This window comes from Gymnoscopelus braueri (genome assembly GCF_963280865.1).
Source record: "Gymnoscopelus braueri genome assembly, chromosome: 13".
In the NCBI taxonomy this organism is placed as follows: domain Eukaryota; kingdom Metazoa; phylum Chordata; class Actinopteri; order Myctophiformes; family Myctophidae; genus Gymnoscopelus; species Gymnoscopelus braueri.
The window spans coordinates 28,043,668-28,064,246 of record NC_137615.1 but is presented as its reverse complement, the minus strand read 5'-3'; the positions used below and the strand labels follow the sequence as shown (position 1 = coordinate 28,064,246).

Genomic DNA, 20,579 nt, shown 5'->3' with positions numbered 1-20,579 from the left:
AAAAGAATATAGAATCACATCTGAAAAGAGCAGGACTTTAATTGTGTTTTTAGAATTGTACACAGCACATACTGTAATACAGAACAGCACAACACCAAACAAGACACAGACACAAAGTGTCATTTACGAGCAGATTTTCTTTTTAGAAAAACAAAAAAGACAGATAATAGTGACAAAATATCATAAAAAAAGACAAGCATTCCTAAAGGAAAAGTTTGGGCCAATAATTATAAATCATCTTATATATATATATATTATTTATGTGTATTCACATGAACACAACACTGTTAAAAGCCAAAAAATATTCGGACACAGGCTGAACAGACAAGCATACAACATGGCAGACATTGTGGAGACACTACAAGCGGTTGACTCAATTTAGCACCAGTTAAAGCCTCACTATGTAACTTTTTTATTTCGTCCAATCTGTATGGTAAAGTATGTTAATACAATATAACGTATACAATTGGGGTGGTTGTATTTTGTCTCCCTGCTCTTCTATTGAGTCATTTAGATCGTGTCAAAGATCATGTCTAATCTAGACACAGGATCTGACACAAATTTTGACCTGGTCAATTTATCCCCCGAGCAAGCAGGTCGGCTCTATCAGCCCAATGGTGAAAATGTCAGCACTTGCGCAGGAAACCGTGTTCAAATCCGGGGTAGAAGAGGAGAGTTACATAATGCTGCTTTAAGCTGCCCCGCAAAAATGTAAAGGTTCAATGTCCCATGACACTGACTTCAGAAGTTTCCTAAACTTACTTCAGTCTCATTAGAATTCACTTGGGACAGCAAAATTGGTGCTTAATTAGTTCAAAATATCTTGCAGTGAGCGTTCTCCACAAGCATAATAAAGTATACAATCTGTTTACAAGGGTACACGTACCCCAACAGGCACTTTGTACCAAAGAGTCCTTAATATGTTTGGGGGGAAGAGGATGGGGGCTGTCTTTAATGCCTTGAACTGAACAATTTACGATAAACATCAGAAACCTTATACAACAGCTGAACATTACCACCCAAAGTTACCAAAGAGAGAACTTTACTGTACTGTATTTTTGAGAATACATTATGGTAATGTAAGATGGCACTTAAAAGACCTTGATATGTTCTATGGGGTTATAAAAAGAAGAACATACAAAGAGGACTGGGGCATGTTACAAACACATTGTGTAAATTATAATAGCATACTGTATACAGTACATGGAATGCTTTTGAAGCTTTGTAAGTTTTGCAGCCATAATGTTTGGTTGTCAAATGGCAGAAGATACCAAATATATATATAAAAATAAAAGTAAAAATAAAAGCTTGTGCCGCAGTTGACCTAACCTGACCTAATGTACTACAGTGAAAAAATGTTTCCCCTCTACTCCAATAGGTCTCTGTTCAGCACACTCCTATTCAGAGACGGAAGAACACTCTTGGTCCCACAATAGACACGGCCTAAGGCAGTTGCCAGGAGAAAGCCGAGGTATCCACACTAGGCTCTCTGTTCTGGAGCTGTGAGTACACCTCTCTGTGACAAGTGGCAAGACATGAAAAGCAGGGTTGATTTGTAAAAAAAAACTGAAATAGAGGGAGTGTGTGGGGACATTTTCTTAAGCACTTAAGCCCTACTGTATATGCTTCTTTGTATGATGAATGCAGCACAATGCGTTGTGAGCTTGTGGATCTGCTGTTTTTGAACAAAGTTGAAACATTAAAAAAACAATTGACATTGACAAATTTGCCCAAGATAGGGAATTTTAAATTTAGTAAAATGATTAAATTGTGATATTATCAGACAGTCTACATTTCCCAAAAGCAAATGCATTTAATTCAGTCTGACAAGACTGGATTAAACATATTTCCAATGGTGATCAAAACTAATGACCAGGGGGGGTGGTACCAAAAGCAGAGGCATGTATTTCCTCCCCATCCACCCAGCAAATCAAACCCTGATGAAAAGATGCAGTATGTGTGTACATCATGCAAAGATGAAAACATTTTTGCGTTAACTCCACAAAAGTGACTAAAACATATACATAATTCTCGTTCCTCTGTTGTCATCTTCTTTTCTATTGTTCCAACCACTGCATCAAACTTTCATTCATTCACATGCAGCCCTTAAACAGCTCTATCCTGAACATCAACACACAGATGTAGCCATTTTAGACATGCCACTTTTTCAGAGAGTGACATTCACAGAGAGGAATTGATTGGAGAATCCTACTTTTTCATGTCAAAGACCCCCATCTGAAAATATTTTGTGCCTGTGACCCCCATACAAGATTTGTGTTGTTAAATGTTTTCAAAAATATTTTATATATTTTCCCCCTTTTTTTCTATATATATATATTTTTTAGAATACCAGTTACAAGCTCAGCTCAAGAGCTCGACGCGTTGTGAGCTTGTAGATCTGTTGATTTTGATGCTATATTAACCTTTTGCTATAGAACCCCCTCAAGGACCCTGGGGGGAAACACTGCCTTAAGGTATAGAGGGTAGACTTCTAAAATGGCTACCCATGTACTGTACCGTACCGTACCGTACCCCCCCCCCCCTCCCCCCTCCTCTACATCATTTCTGTCTCAGTCTTTCCACATTCCGTCTTGCCTTTCACTGAGAGCTCCTGCTGTGTTTACTGCAGGGCTCTCCGGGCTCTTTGGTGGCTCCACCGTAGACCTCCACGCCCTTCTCCGTCCAGGGGGCCACGCTGCCGTGTGTGACCCGGCCACAGCGTGCCAAGCTGGCCACCTGGCTGGGAGTTAGGACCCGGTCCCAAAGACCCACCTGGGACAGCTCCCCAACCAGTGCCTGGGACGAGTCAAAGCCACCACCTGGAGAATCCTGGAGATGAAGTGAAAGAAAAATACCGGAGAACATTAAATGGGGAATGGAGAGAAAGTAAGTCTCCTGTGTAGCCTTATCGGCCAATATGGGTTGTGAGTGTATACGCTATTTTAAATCATTAAAATATCAAAAAATAAAAGCTTGGAAATTCCTGTCCCAGCTGTTGGTACGCAAAAGCGCCTCGCGTCGTCTGATGTGCCGCGCATTATTTATTTTGGGTGCGCATGCGCACCTGCGCACCAGTTATGTGCACCCCTGCCTATGGGGGATTTGCTTAAGCATTTCCTGAATATATGCTTAGCAGGCTGCTTCGACAAAATTCAGAAAATATTCTCCCAAGCTTTAACGCCAAGCTTAACTGTATTCCATTTGTGGCAATAAATGGTTCTCTATCTACTTTGACGTGAGTGTTTCTGATTGAAATAGCAGTTATTGCTACTGTATACCTGCCAGTCAGTCTCTAATGATTTATACTTGGTTGCGCATTACGTGCAACACAGGTGCACAACTAGGTATGAATCGGGTCTTACTGGTTTGAGCACCCACACACATCCATAACATAAAATAACTTAAAATGATCAGAATATAACATAAGGCTATTCATGTATTTATTTATTCATTTGTTCATCCAGTCACCTGCTCCTGCCCCAGTATGAGCACTCCTCCAGGCCTCATATGGTGCCCAGTTGCCAGGTTAGAACCCTCTCCCCTCAGCTTGCCCCCCTGGTAGGCCTGCCAGGCTCCGCCCCTATGGCTCCAAGTCACACAGATGTGCTGCCAGCTGCCCCGGGAAAGGTTCAGGGGCAACTGCGCCACCTAGGGGACAGAAGGACAGAAGGACAGAGGTCACGTCAAGTCGAATGGGGCTGTCTAGAAGAGGGTCTGTGTGTGGAACACCAATTTCATCCAATCAGGAGAGAGAACACATCAGTGTTCCAGCTCTAATTTTGTCTACTCACTTTTTTAAATGTAATCGCTTCTAATTTTACCTTTACCTGTATCCTGTATATGAGTTCTCTCTCCTGATTTGATTAAATTGGTGTGCTGACCTGAAAATGTATTTTCTGTTTACCAAAGAGCAATAGATATGGAGACACCCATGTTACTGAACAAACACTATAGCGATTACTATCAGAATACAAAGCTATTTAACACTAATTTTAAGAAAATAATATCACTTACAGCACCTTTAAACCTTTTTAAACATTATTTTTATACTGAAAGTCAATAGAGGATGGATTGGGCTAAAACTTTTACTGATGTGATAGTACTGACACTGACGTCATAGATCGGGCCTTGTCGTTTCTACAGCAATGTGTTAAACAACAGACGGGCCGTCCCTCAACTGGACAGTGACAGACACATCAAGGCGAGGAGCAGAGATAGTTTACCATTTCCATAGCACCTTAACCTATTATAATTATATTATAATATTGTATAGCCTACTCTTGTATAAAAATTAAATAGCTATGCTCTCCTTTCCTTTCACCCGTTTGCTCGCTCTATTTTTCTCTCTCCCTCTCGGCAGGTGCATGCGTGTGGAAAAACAGAAAGAAAAAACAGTACGAAAAAAAGTCTGACTCACGCTAGACTGCACGTGCGTTTGTTTGTTTGTGTGTGTGTGTGTGTGTGTGTGTGTGTGAGAGAGAGAGAGAGAGAGAGAGAGAGAGAGAGAGAGAGAGTTATAATGGCAGAATAGTGTGAGCAACACGTTTGATCAGAAATCTGTTGCAACTTTCTCTTTGCGATTGGACAAGTTGAATGAGCCGGGACGCAGCAACCTGCAACGGGGTCATTCTGACTGCTGCAACGGTTTCGACACATTGCAAATCATTGGTCTGGACTGGGCTATAGACTGAACACATCCACATGGAAGCCCTGTTGTTATAAGACCCTGTCATGTTTTTACACTACATTACAAACACATTGATATTCATTAAATGAACATCACAAGAAAAACTTTAAACGCATTTTGTGCAAAACACAAAAAAACATTCTCCATTTGTGAGTTTTTGCAGTGGTGGTTGAATGTAGCCTGGTAAACCCTCCCTCCGGAAATCTCAATTCCATTTCATTTCAGGAGTGAGTCTGGCATGATCCGCCTTTCTGCAATATTGGCTCTGTATGCCAAACGGCCGGGCCTATCAGCGTCGTCGCTCATTGTTCTGTGATTGACAGCTTACGTTGGCCAATCAGGTGGCGAGTTCGAGTGAGCCCAAAACACGAACGGCAGCCATCTTTTTCTTGTGCGGCCAATTCTCCGCTATTTTTTTACTTCAAAAAGCTCTCTAACTTCTATTTTGAGGCACGGAATTTACTTATAAGATATCGTTTGGATAGAATTTAGTTGTTTAACTTCATATATGTGGTCAATTAATCATGACAAAGCCTATTTAAAAAAAAATTATTAGAGAACCGGTAGGGGCGGGCAGTGACACCATTGTACCCGAAAAAGGCAACCCATTTTGGGTATGGCTGTCTCAAAAGTCCCGTCGCGTCACATTAAGACTGGTGAACTGCTGATTGGCTGAAGGGGAAAAATTATCATTGGCTGAAGGGGTTGTCAGTCAACGGTATTACTCCCGCCCAACTCCAGCACAGCCAATATTGCAGACAGGCGGATCAGGCCAGACTCACTCCTGAAATGAATTGGAATTGAGATTTCCGGAGGGAGGGTTTACCAGGCTAGGTTGAATGATGACATTGCAGAATTTGCAGTAAAAACTTTTTCCTTCTTCTTTTCCCCCCCTTTTTTTAACATAAGAATCAAGGCGATCAACTAATTCATCACAGTAACATCTTCAGTGTTAATTTATCCATTTGTAACTCTTGGAGTTAGATTACCTCTATGGATTTTACTGTGTTGCCACAGTTATCATCACAACAGCAGCTGCTAATAGGAATACAAAACCGGTCCAAGGATTGCATAGTTGCACATTTCACAAGCCCCATTTAGGAATTCCCTGGGCACCAAGGCCAGAGCTTTGCACTTCAATGAATAATACTTTCTTTTATGAAAGTCTTCAGGGACCCAGCAGCATATTATATATCTTAAAGTCTCAAAGACATTCTGCTACCTCCAAGGACACTGAGCTCTCCCATTCAGCATTTATTACCATAATGACATCACTGTACTTTGCCTAAAGCCACCATACTGCTAATAAGGTGGCAAATGTCAAAATGCAGATTTGTTGCCATTTAGAAATGCCACTAAATATCATTTTGTTGTCATGAAACATGCTGTTCTGATTCATTGTGCTAATAATACAGTGAAATGTTCCTCCCTAATAATAATCATCTTGCTTTCTAATCCAATTGACTGTATATGTCATTCATATGAGCAATGCTCATGCTAAAACTGTAATGGCTTTGCTGCAGTAGCTACGTCTTATGCAAAACACTGTACAGTTACTCAACATGCAACTCTTTCTTTTCATTGTGCTTTCTCAAACGGGTACTTTGAGGGGTAGCAAACAATTAAGAATGAATTATCTCACCCCCTGACCAAAAGTGTCAAGGGAAGGCTCTCGCTGGAATTTCCAGTATTTGGTTTTGAATATATTTATAAATAGCTAATGAGTTTCAATATGCCCTAAAGTGATTTCATTAGAAGACACAAGATCCTATTTCGCTATGATGCAATAATGCAAATGAAAAATGTGCATGGCCCTCCGCTTCAGTGAGAAATACTATTGTGAAAGCAGAGTAATATAGATACAGTCATAAAGCATAGGGCTTTTATTACATCAAATACATTCAAATCGATACAATTGTAAAAGTAACAACGTGTCCTCAGATATCAGATGTTCCCAAAGTACAGCGCAGATGTGAATGCATCACTTTATGTTTATGTCCTGTTTGTATCTTTGTTGTTCTCAAAGTGCGGTCCAGGGACCCTCAGGGTTCCTTGAGGGGGGTTCCAAATGGACCCTTGCAGAGAGGACTCTGAGAGTATACAAATGTGCAGTGGTGTAAAGTAACTAAGTACATTTACTCAAGTACTGTACTTAAGTACAATTTTGAGGTAACTTGACTTTACTGGAGTATTTCCAATTGTCTATACTTTTACTTCTACTCCATTACATCTCAGAGGCAAATATTGTACTTTTACTCCACTACAATTATTTGAAAACTTTAGTTACTAGTTACTTTGCAGGTATAAATGATTACATTATAAAACATACATTAACCACTTTAGCCCTATTTTATACATAGGCTATTTGAAAATAGCCGATCTACAAGCTCACAACGCGTCGCGTCGTGACGCGTTGTGACAAACATCCCGGAAAAGTTTGGTTTGGCGTTGTGACAAACATTTTGTTACTTTTACAAAATGAATTCCAGACTTTTACTTGCAACAGAGTACTTCTACATTGCAGTATTGATACTTTTACTTAAGTAAAACATTTGAGTACTTTTTCCACCACTGCAAATGTGTTCCATTTGTATACACTGTATATACATTTGTTACACAGATATACAGAGAACTGTCTTTACCTTGTCATTGACAAGCAGCTCTACAGGCGTATGCAGGCCCTGTAGCAACACCAGCTCGTTGGGTTGCTCTGGAACGGCGTAGGACAGCGGGGTTCCGATGCCCCCCTCTGCCGGGCGAAGCCACAAGCATACGGTGAAAGCCCGCAACTCAGGGACGGGGTGCTTCAACACGGCATACATGTAGTTGGTTCTCGACAGAAAGGACAGCCTGTAGCCCTCAGGGAAGGGACGCCCTGAGACACCCAATAAAGAGAGAGAGAGACAGAGAGAGAAAAAGACAGAATGAGATAGAGGGTAGGTACCCTCACAAAAACATGCAGTAATTCTGGTCGCTATACTGCCTCCCCCTGGTCAGCCAGGGCGCATGATGGAGGGGAAAGGAACTGGTTGGAATAACGTGTTCCTTCCACGCGCTACGTCTAACCAGGGAAACTCCCCCCTGTCAGGTGACAAGAAGCGGCTTGCTAGCTCTCATGCATTGATGGAGGCATGAACTCAGCTCTAGGCTCTCCCTAGGCTGGCAGAGGGAGTGTAGCGCCCAGGATTACTTAGACAATTGGCACTGGGTGAAAAAAATGGGTTACAAAATCGTGGGATAATTTTTTTTTTTTTTTAAGAATGCGAGATAGAGATAAAGAGCAAGAGAGAGAGAGAGAGCGAATGGGACTGCAAGGGAGAGAGTGAGTGAGTGGAAATGAGATGTTATTTGCTGATGTACACAAAATAAACAGACTTTGTAAGTATTCTGCAGACATTTGGCAAGTGATCAAATAGACTTCCTGCCTTCTCTTTTATGCTCGTTAATTCCTTCACATCAATGCCTTCCAAGATATCTGTTTTTTAGCTGGCCAAACTGCATTTCATAGTCTTTCTCATCTTCCTTTCTTTCCATAAGTAAGTTATTAATCATTATGCAACCCCATGGCTTTGCATGGATAAGGAACAGCTGGCCTAAATAACACCAATAACAGAGGGAGTTGTAGAGCTTTACATCCAACTGCTTGAGTGTGAAACTGCAGCTGTTGGTGTACAGTACCATGTGGGCACTGCACACACCCACATGGTCCATCCATCTGTACGTACGTCTGGACGTACTTATGTCTGTACGTCCACCACTTTCCACTTGGATTTTTCTGTACACTTTCATGCTCCTCGGTGGATGAACTGCACAGATTTTGGTCACCCCATGGGCTTTTCTAGTCTAGCGCAACCTTTTGGGCAACAACACTTCCAATCGCATACAAGACATATCAAAATAATGGGTAGATTGCCATGAAACTTGCTGAATGCATTCATGCTCCCTGCAGGATGAACCTTCAAAGGATCCCTGGCTAATAAGCCTTATATGCCTTAATACATTATGGTTGCCCTCTATAACTAAAATTTAAAATGTAAAACACTTTAAATATTTTATTTATTTTAGAAATAGTTCATCTTTTACTCAAGCGGGACAACGCCCGTCGCATGCTGACGATGTAATGTGCTAATAAAAAACAACTTAATACTTAATACCTAAGGTTAATAAGCATCAAATCAATATTCTAAATACGTTTCTTTTGCACATGCATTCCATACATTGAAGGGTTGGACCACACATGGACAAATGACATCATCAACTTGTAACAGGCAAAAAAAATTATGTTTTTTTAATTAAATGTTTTTGTTGTAGAGGGCAATTATAATGTAGGCTATTAAGGCGTTTAAGGCGTATTAGCCAAGGATCCTTTTAACCATTTGAATGACTGAGCATGACTTGTTTGTCTAGTTTCAATCCGTGTTTTTAGCTCCATAGCCCCACCCCACGCACGCACGCACGCACGCACGCACGCACGCACGCACGCACGCACGCACGCACGCACGCACGCACGCACGCACGCACGCACGCACGCACGCACGCACGCACGCACGCACACACACACACACACACACACACACACACACACACACACTGTATGATCTCTCTCTCTCCGCCTCTCTATTATTTTTCTCTTAATCCCCTGTACAGTATGTCTCCATCCATCCATCCATCCATCCATCCATCCCATTTCATCCTTCTTACCATCTTCCAGGCCTGCAATGCGGTGGTGGAGTTTATTGATGCCCTGGTCAATGTCGTGTCTGTGTCTCTGTGTTTCCAGTCTCAGGCCTTTTCTCTCTTTCTCCAGCAGCTCCACTTTCCTCTGCAGTTCCCCCTCTAAGTCTTCCAGCGTCCAGGGCCCTCCCTCGGTAGCTCCCGGCACTGGTTCCACCAAACTTTCCGGGATGTCAGATAGCCCGTCTCCCCCAGGCATTATGGAGGCATTGGTGTCCGTGAGGTTGAGTGGAAATGGGCCGATGTCTAACTGCAGCACACAGAAAGAGACAAAGCATGGAAAGGGGTTCAGAAGTGGCCAGTGGTGTAAAGTAACTAAGTACATTTACTCAAGTACTGTACTTAAGTACAATTTTGAGGTACTTTTACTTTACCGGAGTATTTCCAATTGTCTATACTTTTACTTCTACTCCATTACATCTCGGAGGGAAATATTGTACTTTTACTCCACTACAATTATTTGAAAACTTTAGTTACTAGCTACTTTGCAGATATAAATTATTACATTATAAAACATACATTAACCACTTTAGCCCTATTTTATCGCATTGCGACGCGTTGTGAGCTTGTAGATCGGCTATTTTCAAACATTTTAGTACTTTTACTTTTGGTACTTTAAGTACATTTTGATACCAATACTTTTGTACTTTTACTCAAGTAAATTTAGAATTCCAGACTTTTACTTGTAACAGAGTACTTCTACATTCCAGTATTGATACTTTTACTTAAGTAAAACATTTGAGTACTTTTTCCCCCACTGGAAGTGGCTTTATAATGAAAGGGAAAATATCACACACTTCACTCTCCATTTGCAGTGACATTTACTCGTGCTGTATAGCTTTTACCAGGGTGTGAGATGGCATGTCACACTTTTGGGGGTTTTCATCCAATAATAGTCTGTTTTTATCATTTCTACTAAATCCATTGCTTTTCCCCTCCTCATGATAGGGATCATATAAGTAATCTTGACAGAGATCATACTCAATTTATTGTATAGTAGTTCTCAGCCATTGTTACAGCATGCTTGCAAAATCGTACAAAAATTTGCAGAAGAGGTCAAATGTATTTGAATAGTGTTAAGACACCCTTGATTTCTGTCTTCATCAACATCAAAGAATTCCCAGCTATGCTTATGTAACAATAGCTCAGAATTGACACTTAAAGCCTGGCGTATGACCGTGGGCTGATTTCATTTGGTTTTTAATGCAGGTGATTAAATATATATTTGGCATGAGAGTGATTCACTCCTTCCTCTCCATGGAGAGTCAGGGGTAATGTAATTTGATATACAGGACATAATTTTGTTTGTTGAATGACATTTCTCAAAAGTGTTGTGTGAAATATTAATAATCCATTGGAGTGCTCTGGTTTAGAATTACTTCTAGTGCATCAACCGCAAAGAGCTTCATTATCACTTGTGTAGTCAGCACACAACATAATTACAGTATATGGCTTAAAATGCCATGAAAGACATATACATGGTGCCACTTTGTAAACTCACTCAGTTTTGATTTGGGCTTAATTTGAGAACTGGTAAATGAACACTGCCCTATTAAGATAAGCAAAAACTAATCTCTATAGGTTGTATTTTCAATTAAGTTAAATCAATTATGCATTGGGAAACACAACAAATAATTGAGAGCTGGCATGGGTGCCAGGAGAGCACTCTCTTTCAATCACAGCAACAAATTGCTGTGCTCTGCTGTAATCTGGCTCGCTGTAAATACAGCCCTGCCACAGGGGACAAAATGTAGGGAAATCTGACTCTGCAAGATTGTTAAAAAACGCATGTGATACTGTATATCCTGTAGCATATTGTGTTATATAACAGAAATACATAGGAACCACAGAGGAAAGCATACTGGGGCATAGAAAGTCCGCAGAATACATATGATCCACATTGGGAGCCGTGTGGCATACAAGTTTGTGCTTGAAAAGATTGACCGACTGACTGATATTGTGACTTATACAGTACTAGCGGTCACAGCTAAAAGGAAAAAATAGGGGTATGTTAGGGATTCAGGAAAAGTATGTCTCAGTACTCCAATGTCTGTAACCATGAAAGCATCAAATAGTGTCTGTGAGTGAAATGCACACAAGCAGTTTTTCCAGTACTCATCATGTCATTCTACTTCCCATCATTTACGCTCCCATTATACTTAAAGTTTTCTTAAAGTTTGCTCAATGTGGCTCATTTGCCAATTTATGGCAGTCAATGTGGCCTATATTCTCTGCCACAGAAAGTTTTCCACGTATTGCTACTTTTAGACTAATAGGATGAAGCTGAGATGAGTTCCACTGAAGTTGACAAGGGCACACAGCAAGCGATAAGCAGAAAACTATTACCAGCACTCCTGTCCTTCATGTACTGTATACCAAGCCTTTTATACCAGCATTTCTCTGTTTAATGGCTTATTAAAACTATAGGGATATATATATATATATATATATATATATATATATATATATATATATATATATATATATATATATATATATATGTATTATAATTCTATTTTTTTTATTTTTTTATGCCCAGCTTTCTAACATTTATGTAATTGTTTTTGCAGATTTAATAATTGCAGTAGCATTATTAAACCATTATTAAACTTCTCAAATCTCATCCCAGAACATGTGTGTAAAAAGAAATGAAAAATGTAATGCAAAATACAGACATGTCCTACATAAAGGCCTATACCCCAAGGGGGTATGGACTACACACGTTAGTCTGTGCTCTTAGCAAATATAGGTCTATCATAAATTATTCATGCTATTTCTCTAGCTATAAAAATGAGGTTGTACATCATCGTCTTCCGGTCAGATCAGACAGAGCATTTCATGTTACTCTGATATCACTCATGTAGTCTACTGCTGCTGCTTCTCCCTCTCTCACTCACTCTCTCTCTTTTGCTTGCTCTCTCACTCGCTCTCTCTGTCCGTCTCTCTTTTTTGTCTATTTTTCTGTTTACCTCTCTCTGCTCTCTCATTCTGCATCTTTTTTTTGGCTATATTTCTCTCTCTGGCCATCCCTGTTTTTGTCTATCTTTAAGTTATTTTTCTCCCTGTCTTTCTCTGTCTTTCTCTGTCTTTCTTTGTCTGTCGGGCGACTGATTGCCTCATCACTCAAGGGTCCTTCTGGCCGATCCACACGGTCACGACTTTTTTCTGTTCTGGCCCCACAGTGGTGGAATGAACTTCCCACTGATGTCAGGACAGCAGAGTCACTGCCCATCTTTCGCCGCAGGCTGAAAACCCACCTCTTCAGGAAACACTACCCATCCTCTCTGCCTGGCCTACTTGTTGTTAACTAGTTGTACGAACGCTTGTTATATTGTTGTATTGTTTTATTGGATCTTGTTTAGTCGATACACTTTGTTTTAGCTCCTGCTCATTTGATTTAGCTATTTTTGTCTCATCTGTCTAAGGAAATAGGTAGCTGATATAATGCACTTTTACCTTAGCGCTAGGTATACTCTTGGTTGTTTGTTTTTGCAGAAAATGCACTTAAGACTTCTGGTGATTAGTAGTTTTCGTTCCCTACCTATGTTGAATGCACTGTCTGTCTGTCTGTCTGTCTGTCTGTCTGTCTGTCTGTCTGTCTGTCTGTCTGTCTGTCTGTCTGTCTGTCTGTCTGTCTGTCTGTCTGTCTGTCTGTCTGTCTGTCTGTCTGTCTGTCTGTCTGTCTGTCTGTCTGTCTCTCTCTCTCTCTCTCTCTCTCTCTCTCTCTCTCTCTCTCTCTCTCTCTCTCTCTCTCTCTCTCTCTCCATCCCTCCCATACTCCCTCCCTCAGCCTCAGATTGTGTTTCCCTCTGTGGGAAGGTTAGAGATAATTGTAGATAAAACAGTCATACTAAACAGTCTACATAACCATATGAATAACCAATATTGATCGTCACGAAACCAACTCTGGCCTATTAGCCTATACTGCACCCAAGGCTGTGATAAATTATCCTGTTCTCATTCAAAATTGAAAAGCCTTTCGTTCGTAAACCACGCATTCAGATTCCCAGACAGCCTGGATGGGCCTACGTGAGTAGAAACTAAAGGACTGCCAAGCTGGTCAACTCTGACAAGCACTGATTAACCATGTAAACCCTCTATTCTTAGTAAAACAGACCTGAGTTGCAACTGTACTTAGTACACTGTTTTCAATCTACTACACCAAATCTCTTGTGAGCTTGTAGATCGGCTATATTTTTGGTGAACATTCCTCCCAGAATAGGGATGCTGGGGTTCAAGAGGCTAAAGCAGATGTGTAGCGGTGACAGACATTTTATCCCGGGGGGAATTCAGATGTCATCACAGCTCGCAGTACGCAAGAAGAACAGAATAGGTAGGCTACAGGTGAGAGTAGAGGAATACAACTAAGATTCATGCATCTAAAAGACCAGTAATGTAATAAAGATGATGAATAAAACATAGGCAGACCTATGGTCTGATCTAGCCATCTGCACTTGGACTGACTGAGTTAGCGTAATGATAACCTATATACAAGTATAATATAGGCCTAAGTAGTCTGTAATGTAGTTTACACACTATCACCAGTATCACCAACATATTTTCTCTATGAATTAATATAGAGTTGGATCATTGACAGAGGAAATTAGGCTGATATTGTACAGTACAGTGTCAACCAGGCTACATAGGGTGTATGTAGGCTTATGGATAATACATGTAGGCCTACAGTATACTGTACATATTTTATCCATATACTGTACTGTCAAGATAAAATATGTAGGAGTAGGCCTACAGTCAATCATAAGAAACCGGTATGATGAGCAATATACCATCTGCCAGCAGTAAAACATTTACAGCAGTTAACCAGGCAACATCATGGTGCTATTGTAGGCCTACAGTACATCACAGTACTGAGTGAGTGAGTGAGTGAGTGACACACACACACACACACACACACACACACACACACACACACACACACACACACACACACACACACACACACACACACACACGTGTGTGTGTGTGTGTGTGTGTGTGTGTGTGTGTGTGTGTGTGTGTGTGTGTGTGTGTGTGTGTGTGTGTGTGTGTGTGTGTGTGTGTGTGTGTGTGTGTGTGTGTGTGTTTGAGAGAGAGAGAGAGAGAGAGAGAGAGAGAGAGAGAGAGAGATCAGTTACCCTTACCTCTAGTTTCTCAATGCGGTCTTTAAGCTGAGTGATTGCCAGCTCCAGTTCATCCACAGCCCTGACGGTGAGCAGGTGAAGGGTTTCGGGCGCAGAGCCCGGGCTGTCCCGCACCATAATGCCATCATCCTTTCTTGCGCTTTTTCTTGCTGAGCTTGTGCCTCCCCGGAGTCCCGCAGCGGTCCCCCGTCTCTCCGTGCTGCTGCGACCGTCTAACCCTCTCTCACACTCGGTTAGCTTGCCCGTCAGCTCTCTAATGGTCTGTTTGTCGGTTAGTATCTGGTCCTTCTGCTGCGAGACGGTTTGCCGGAGCTCCTCCGCAGCGGTGCGGAGGTAGCCCGAGTCCTCGCCTCCGTGCGACGACGGGTCATCCGCTTGTTGCTGAAAGTTTTTGGGGTTGCAGTCCCCCGCGGGGATCGGCGTACAGATGAGCCGGCTGACGGTCGGGTCGTGTCCAGTGAGCCCAGTGACCGCGTCCAGACCGCTGAGTCCAACGTGGAAGGTCGGCGCTTCAGCCGCAGGTGTTTCAGAACCATGGAGAGCGCCCAGCGGTCCGGGCCGTGCCGCGGAGCTCCCGGCGCCCGGGATGTGCGCCAGGGAGTCCGTGTACAGCGACCGGTTGTCGGCCTCTGGCTGCTGATGTGCCGCGGCAGCCTTGGAGGAGCCAGCAGTGTGGACGGCGGCGATGATACAAATAACCGCTCCGATGAAGGCCACCATCCCGGCGGCCAAGATGATAACGATGAACTTCAGGTTGGCGGCGGTTGCGATCGATAATTAGAAAAAAATCGAATGATTTCACGGACAACAACCACCGACAACCCAAAACAAAAAAAATATTAAATTGTGTTCATCCATATCATGGAAGAAACCCCGTCATTAGGCTATACTCCCTCGTCAACAAAAACAGACGTTTTCAACGTGAGAGTTGTGGAGATCGTGGAGGCAACATCAAAACATACTCACTCGCAGTTCCACCTCCTCCCCCTGTCCCGCGCGCATGCCTTCAGCGTTGTTCAGACACTATCCAGCTCGTTAGTACTGAGAGAGAGAGAGAGAGAGAGAGAGAGAGAGAGAGAGAGAGAGAGAGAGGGGGGGGGGGTCTATAGATAGATGACGGAGTGGGGAGGGGAGAATGAGAAACAGAAAGGAGAGATGAGGACTGGAGAGAAACAGACAGACACATTGTGATTGAGACACAGACAGACAGATGGTGTTTTTAGGCACAAGGTCTTGAGGAACACCATTCCTTTGGCACAAAGCATACTTTTTTTTCTTTGACACTATAAGGGCTGACTTCACCATTGGTGTTCTTCTGAAAGTAGTTTTAGGTGTACCTTTGTTTGTATGCTCGCAGTTGCAGCCTCTGAAGTTATGGAAGGACAGGAGTTTTCGCCTCTATAGGTTCCCCAAAGCTCCTCTTCCTTGCCCCAATCCGGACCTCTTGATTTCTTTCTTTCTTTCTTTCTGTCTTAATTTCTTGTTTTTCAATCATCATAACAAATCAAATCAAATAAAGCACGTTTACATCAATCGAAACTGACCAAAGTGCTGTACAGGGTGAGACAAAAAGAAAAAGTGCAAGTGCAACAACAACAAAGTCATCTACAGTCATGTCATTTTCCTCACAGCAAGCACAATTATTTATTTATAGTCTGAATATGTGTTGTGCTTCTCTAAACAACTAGGACGGTCATAAAAAGGACATTTTAACATTTCTAAATTCTTGCTTTCCTGGGGTTATTTCCCCCCAGGCTCAAGCAGCAGCATCCACAGCACATTCCAGGCTTAGTCCTTGTGCTGTCTGCATTGGTCATAAGTCAACCTCAAGGTTCCCTGCGGAACAGCCCCACAGATGCAGAGAAGAGAGACTGATGGCAGAGTGCAGTGCGATGGTGCTTTGGTGCAGCAATACCCTGTGCACAAATGCACGCACGGTCGTGCACACACACACACACACACACACACACACACACACACACACACACACACACACACACACACACACACACACACACACACACACACACACACACACACACACACACACACACACACACACACACACACACACACTCATTCATACACACACACACACACACACACACACACACACACACACACACACACACACACACACACACACACACACACACACACACACACACACACACACATGCGCGCGCATGTGTGTGTGTGTGTGTGTCAGGGGACCTGATGTTATTAGTGTGAAATCTTACAAGCACGACTAGACTAGGTTAGGAAATATGTCAATCTCTGCATGCTATGCTCACACACACACACAGTCGTGCACACACACACACACACACACACACACACACACACACACACACACACACACACACACACACACACACACACACACACACACACACACACACACACACACACACACACACACACACACACACACACACACACACAGAGATAGTGTTTATCAGATGTGATTGTATATCTACGTGCGTGAGTGTGGCTGGTTGTATATGCTGCATGTGAATTATGTTCTCCTGTCCATGGGGATGTGTATTCATGTATGTGTATTGCTGTGTGTCCATGGTTTTTATGAGTTGCCTTTGTGTAGAAAGAGATAGAGACACAGAGAGGGAAAGATGGAAAGACATTAAGACCTCACAGACAAAGATAGATAATTCTTTCATGTGTGAGGGGCATAGCTCTTATGTGGGTGTGTGCAGAATCAATGTGTGTTGTGCTACTTCTCACACATGTAACGAATGGGATACGTGAAGTGTTTTCAAAGTCACACTGAAAGCTTTATTCACTGAAAGCTTAATAGTTTTACCAGGGGAATGGTCCTGGAAATATTCCACATCTACACAGCAAAGAAGGAGCCTGGGAGCCTCTGCACAGTAAAATCCTCAATGTTAATTTAACTCTGAGAGTCATTGTAGCCAAATGGATCCAAAAGGGTCCATTTGGTTTTATTTTGTACACTCTCAGAGGTACAAATTGATGAATACAACCCAAATGCCAGAAGAAAAACGTTGCTGTCGTTCATTTCTGAAAACCACAGACACATTGCATTTCAACTTTTCAAGGCAGGCGTGCCTTTGAGCCCTGAGAGTGTAGCATCAAGGCAGTGTTTACATGCATGGGAACTGAATTAGTAAAGTAGGGTAAGTATTCTTTTAGAAACGGGGGCAGATGAGAGAGATCGACTGTAAAATCCTGTGTTTATTTAAGCCTGAGAGTGCAATGTTCAGACTTTGGGTACTGCTTTGGGAATATAAATAAATGAAGCCAAGCAAAGGTTAGGCACCAGGTATTTATATTGATACATGCAATTACTGAACTTTGGCTGGTGATGGTGGTGGTGATGGTGACATTATCAGTGTATGAGTTGTACTATTAATTTCAAGTGCTAAACCTTGATTTGCACTATACCCATACGGGGGGGGAAATGAGGTGATTGTGAAATATATTCATTGGATCCTCTCTATACGGTGGCAACAGTATACATTCTCATATAGTGGCCCGCCAATGTCAAATGAATATTTAATACTGCAGCACAGTCCATTTCCAGTCCACTGAAAATTCAATCATAGAAAGAGTACAAGAGCATGAAAAAGTCCAGCTGAGATGAACCCAGCCTTCTGCTATTGCCCAGTTAATGGTGGAAAACATAACAATGATCTATTAAGTCCATAAAAACCTCATTATGTTTGTGTCCAAGGACAAAGTGAGGGCTTACATTCAAAGCTGTTGGAGCTAAAACTATAATTTCATAAGTCTCCTGTAATCTAGTGATATGTTGACAGAGTTTATGGGGATGACGTGAAGATTTGAATGATATTTCCCTTTGGTAGTACCTAAGGTCAATGATATTACCCACTATGGGAGCTATCAAAGCCAGTGAACTTTTACAAATTCCAGTCTATAAAATATATACTTCTGCACTCTTGTATAAAAAGGCTTTAGAAACAGATCTGAAATAAATAGCCATGAGGATAAAGATCCAATAAAGTACTACTATAAATGTTTTATCGTATATCTATTCATTTTAGCGCGCGCGCGCGCGTGTGTGTGTGTGTGTGTGTGTGTGTGTGTGTGTGTGTGTGTGTGTGTGTGTGTGTGTGTGTGTGTGTGTGTGTGTGTGTGTGTGTGTGTGTTTGTGTTTGTGGTGCGTGCGTGCGTGCGTGCGTGCGTGCCTGGGTGAGTGCATGCGTGCGTGCGTGCGTACGTGTGTGTGTGTGTGTGTGTGTGTGTGTGTGTGTGTGTGTGTTTGTGTGTGTGTGTGTGTGTGTGTGTGTGTGTGTGTGTGTGTGTGTGTGTGTGTGTGTACTGTATATATATGTATGATTTTAAATAGTTTTAATGAGTGACCAATGCTGTAGTGACAGCGGATCTCCAGTGCTGGTTAACTTTGGAAGTTTAATGTTAGAGAACATTTTGCAGAGAAGAGAGAGGTAATGTATGAAGCCAGGGAGCTGCTTAATATTCCTGTCATGTCTCCAGTGAGTTTATAGTGCCATCTAGTGCACAGCACTGATCAGCCAGCCGGCTCACAGAAATGAATGCAGTATAAGTTTTACGAGGGTACTCCAGGGCACCATCTCTCTTTCCTCTGTCCCCTCACTCTTTCCGACTGGGGCTGTTGGGTTGTGAAAGCTCATAAACTATTAACGAAATTGACAACACAAGTTCAAGAGTTAAAGCCCACCCTCTGGGGCAGAAAGGAGCTGCAACAACCAACCGCTCCTGACCAGAGTCACAACTACAAACCCCCTCCGAGTGTTGCCATTCCCTAGGTCTCCCACCTCACCTGCACATGCACGTTCCATTCATATTTATGTTCATAAATCATTTAACCTTCAGCAGAATTGTATGTATTTTTTGTATTTCATTAGTGAAACTAATAAAAGACTAGACCAATCACCCTTCTTTGTTGCTTAGTTCTACCGTCCATGATCTGATGGGATATTCTCCTTTCTCATGTGAGCATCTGATATTGACACAAGCACTTATTCCTGCCCCGTAGTACCAACTGGCCTAGTTCTAAGAATAAGATATATATTTTCTAATCTACCAGAACCAATCGCTGTATCATCATTATTGTAGGCCAGATATTGTTACAGACATTTTGCTATTTAATAAATGAGCTTTTTATCACTGCAGTTGGTCATTGTGCACAATCCAATTCCACCCATATACTGTAGCAGATGATGGAAGAAATCAATAGGTAGTCGTTGGAAATGTCAGCATGTATATCGTCCAACAGGGAGTTTGTGGGAAGTTCACTGAGTCTGAGGTGTCAAAGAAATGTTCTTTATAAATCTGAAAAGATGGTGGGTCTATTGCAGTGTGCCTGGAGAAAGCCCGCCAGAGCTGGCTGTGTATGTGGTGGCCCCAGCGTAGAAATATGATGATAGAAGTTGTAGAGGAAATCAATAGTTTATCCTTCTGGATCTGTTGTTTTTGATCAAGTCTTGTGGTGTGGGTGCATGTGTGTGTGTGTGCGTGTGTGTGTGTGTGTGTGTGTGTGTGTGTGTGTGTGTGTGTGTGTGTGTGTGTGTGTGTGTGTGTGTGTGTGTGTGTGTGTGTGTGTGTGTGAGAGAGAGAGTGTGTGTGCCCCCCTGTCTCTGACCAGGTGATCTATGTTCTGTTTTTTCAAACTTGCACTCAGGAGTAGACAAACATACAGTCTTTATTCCAGTTCAGTAAGTAAAAAACAGAAATCCACAGACTACTGCCCTGTTGTAAAAGTCAAGAGTTTTACAGCCCTATCTCCATAAAGTGAAAAAAATGCCCTGGATTCTGCAGGGGGAAAAAGAAGAAGAAGAAGAAAAAAAAAATCATGTCCAGGATTTAAAATTCCACTCATGTTGGAGTATCTCCAGGAGGAGATTGTTTATCACATAACCATATCCTAGCTGTTGTCTGCTCTGTTTTGGTCCTTTGAGCCATTCTCTCCTTAGCAGCCAATTGTAGTCCAGGTTTGACATGCTGAGTTGTGTCTGCAGCAAGGTCACTCAGTCACT

General features: G+C 42.2%; 1 protein-coding gene across 1 annotated transcript; it reads right to left on the bottom strand.

Annotated features, from left to right (window-relative positions):
• Positions 1-2,598: 2,598 nt before the first annotated feature.
• nptxra (neuronal pentraxin receptor a) lies at positions 2,599-15,282 on the bottom strand (the record flags this gene model as incomplete). Its single annotated transcript, XM_080446391.1, has 5 exons — positions 2,599-2,829; positions 3,469-3,648; positions 7,330-7,562; positions 9,389-9,671; positions 14,563-15,282. The coding sequence occupies 5 exons, from the start codon at positions 15,280-15,282 to the stop codon at positions 2,599-2,601; spliced, it is 1,647 nt and encodes a 548-aa protein (XP_080302517.1).
• Between the last annotated feature and the right edge of the window lie 5,297 nt (positions 15,283-20,579).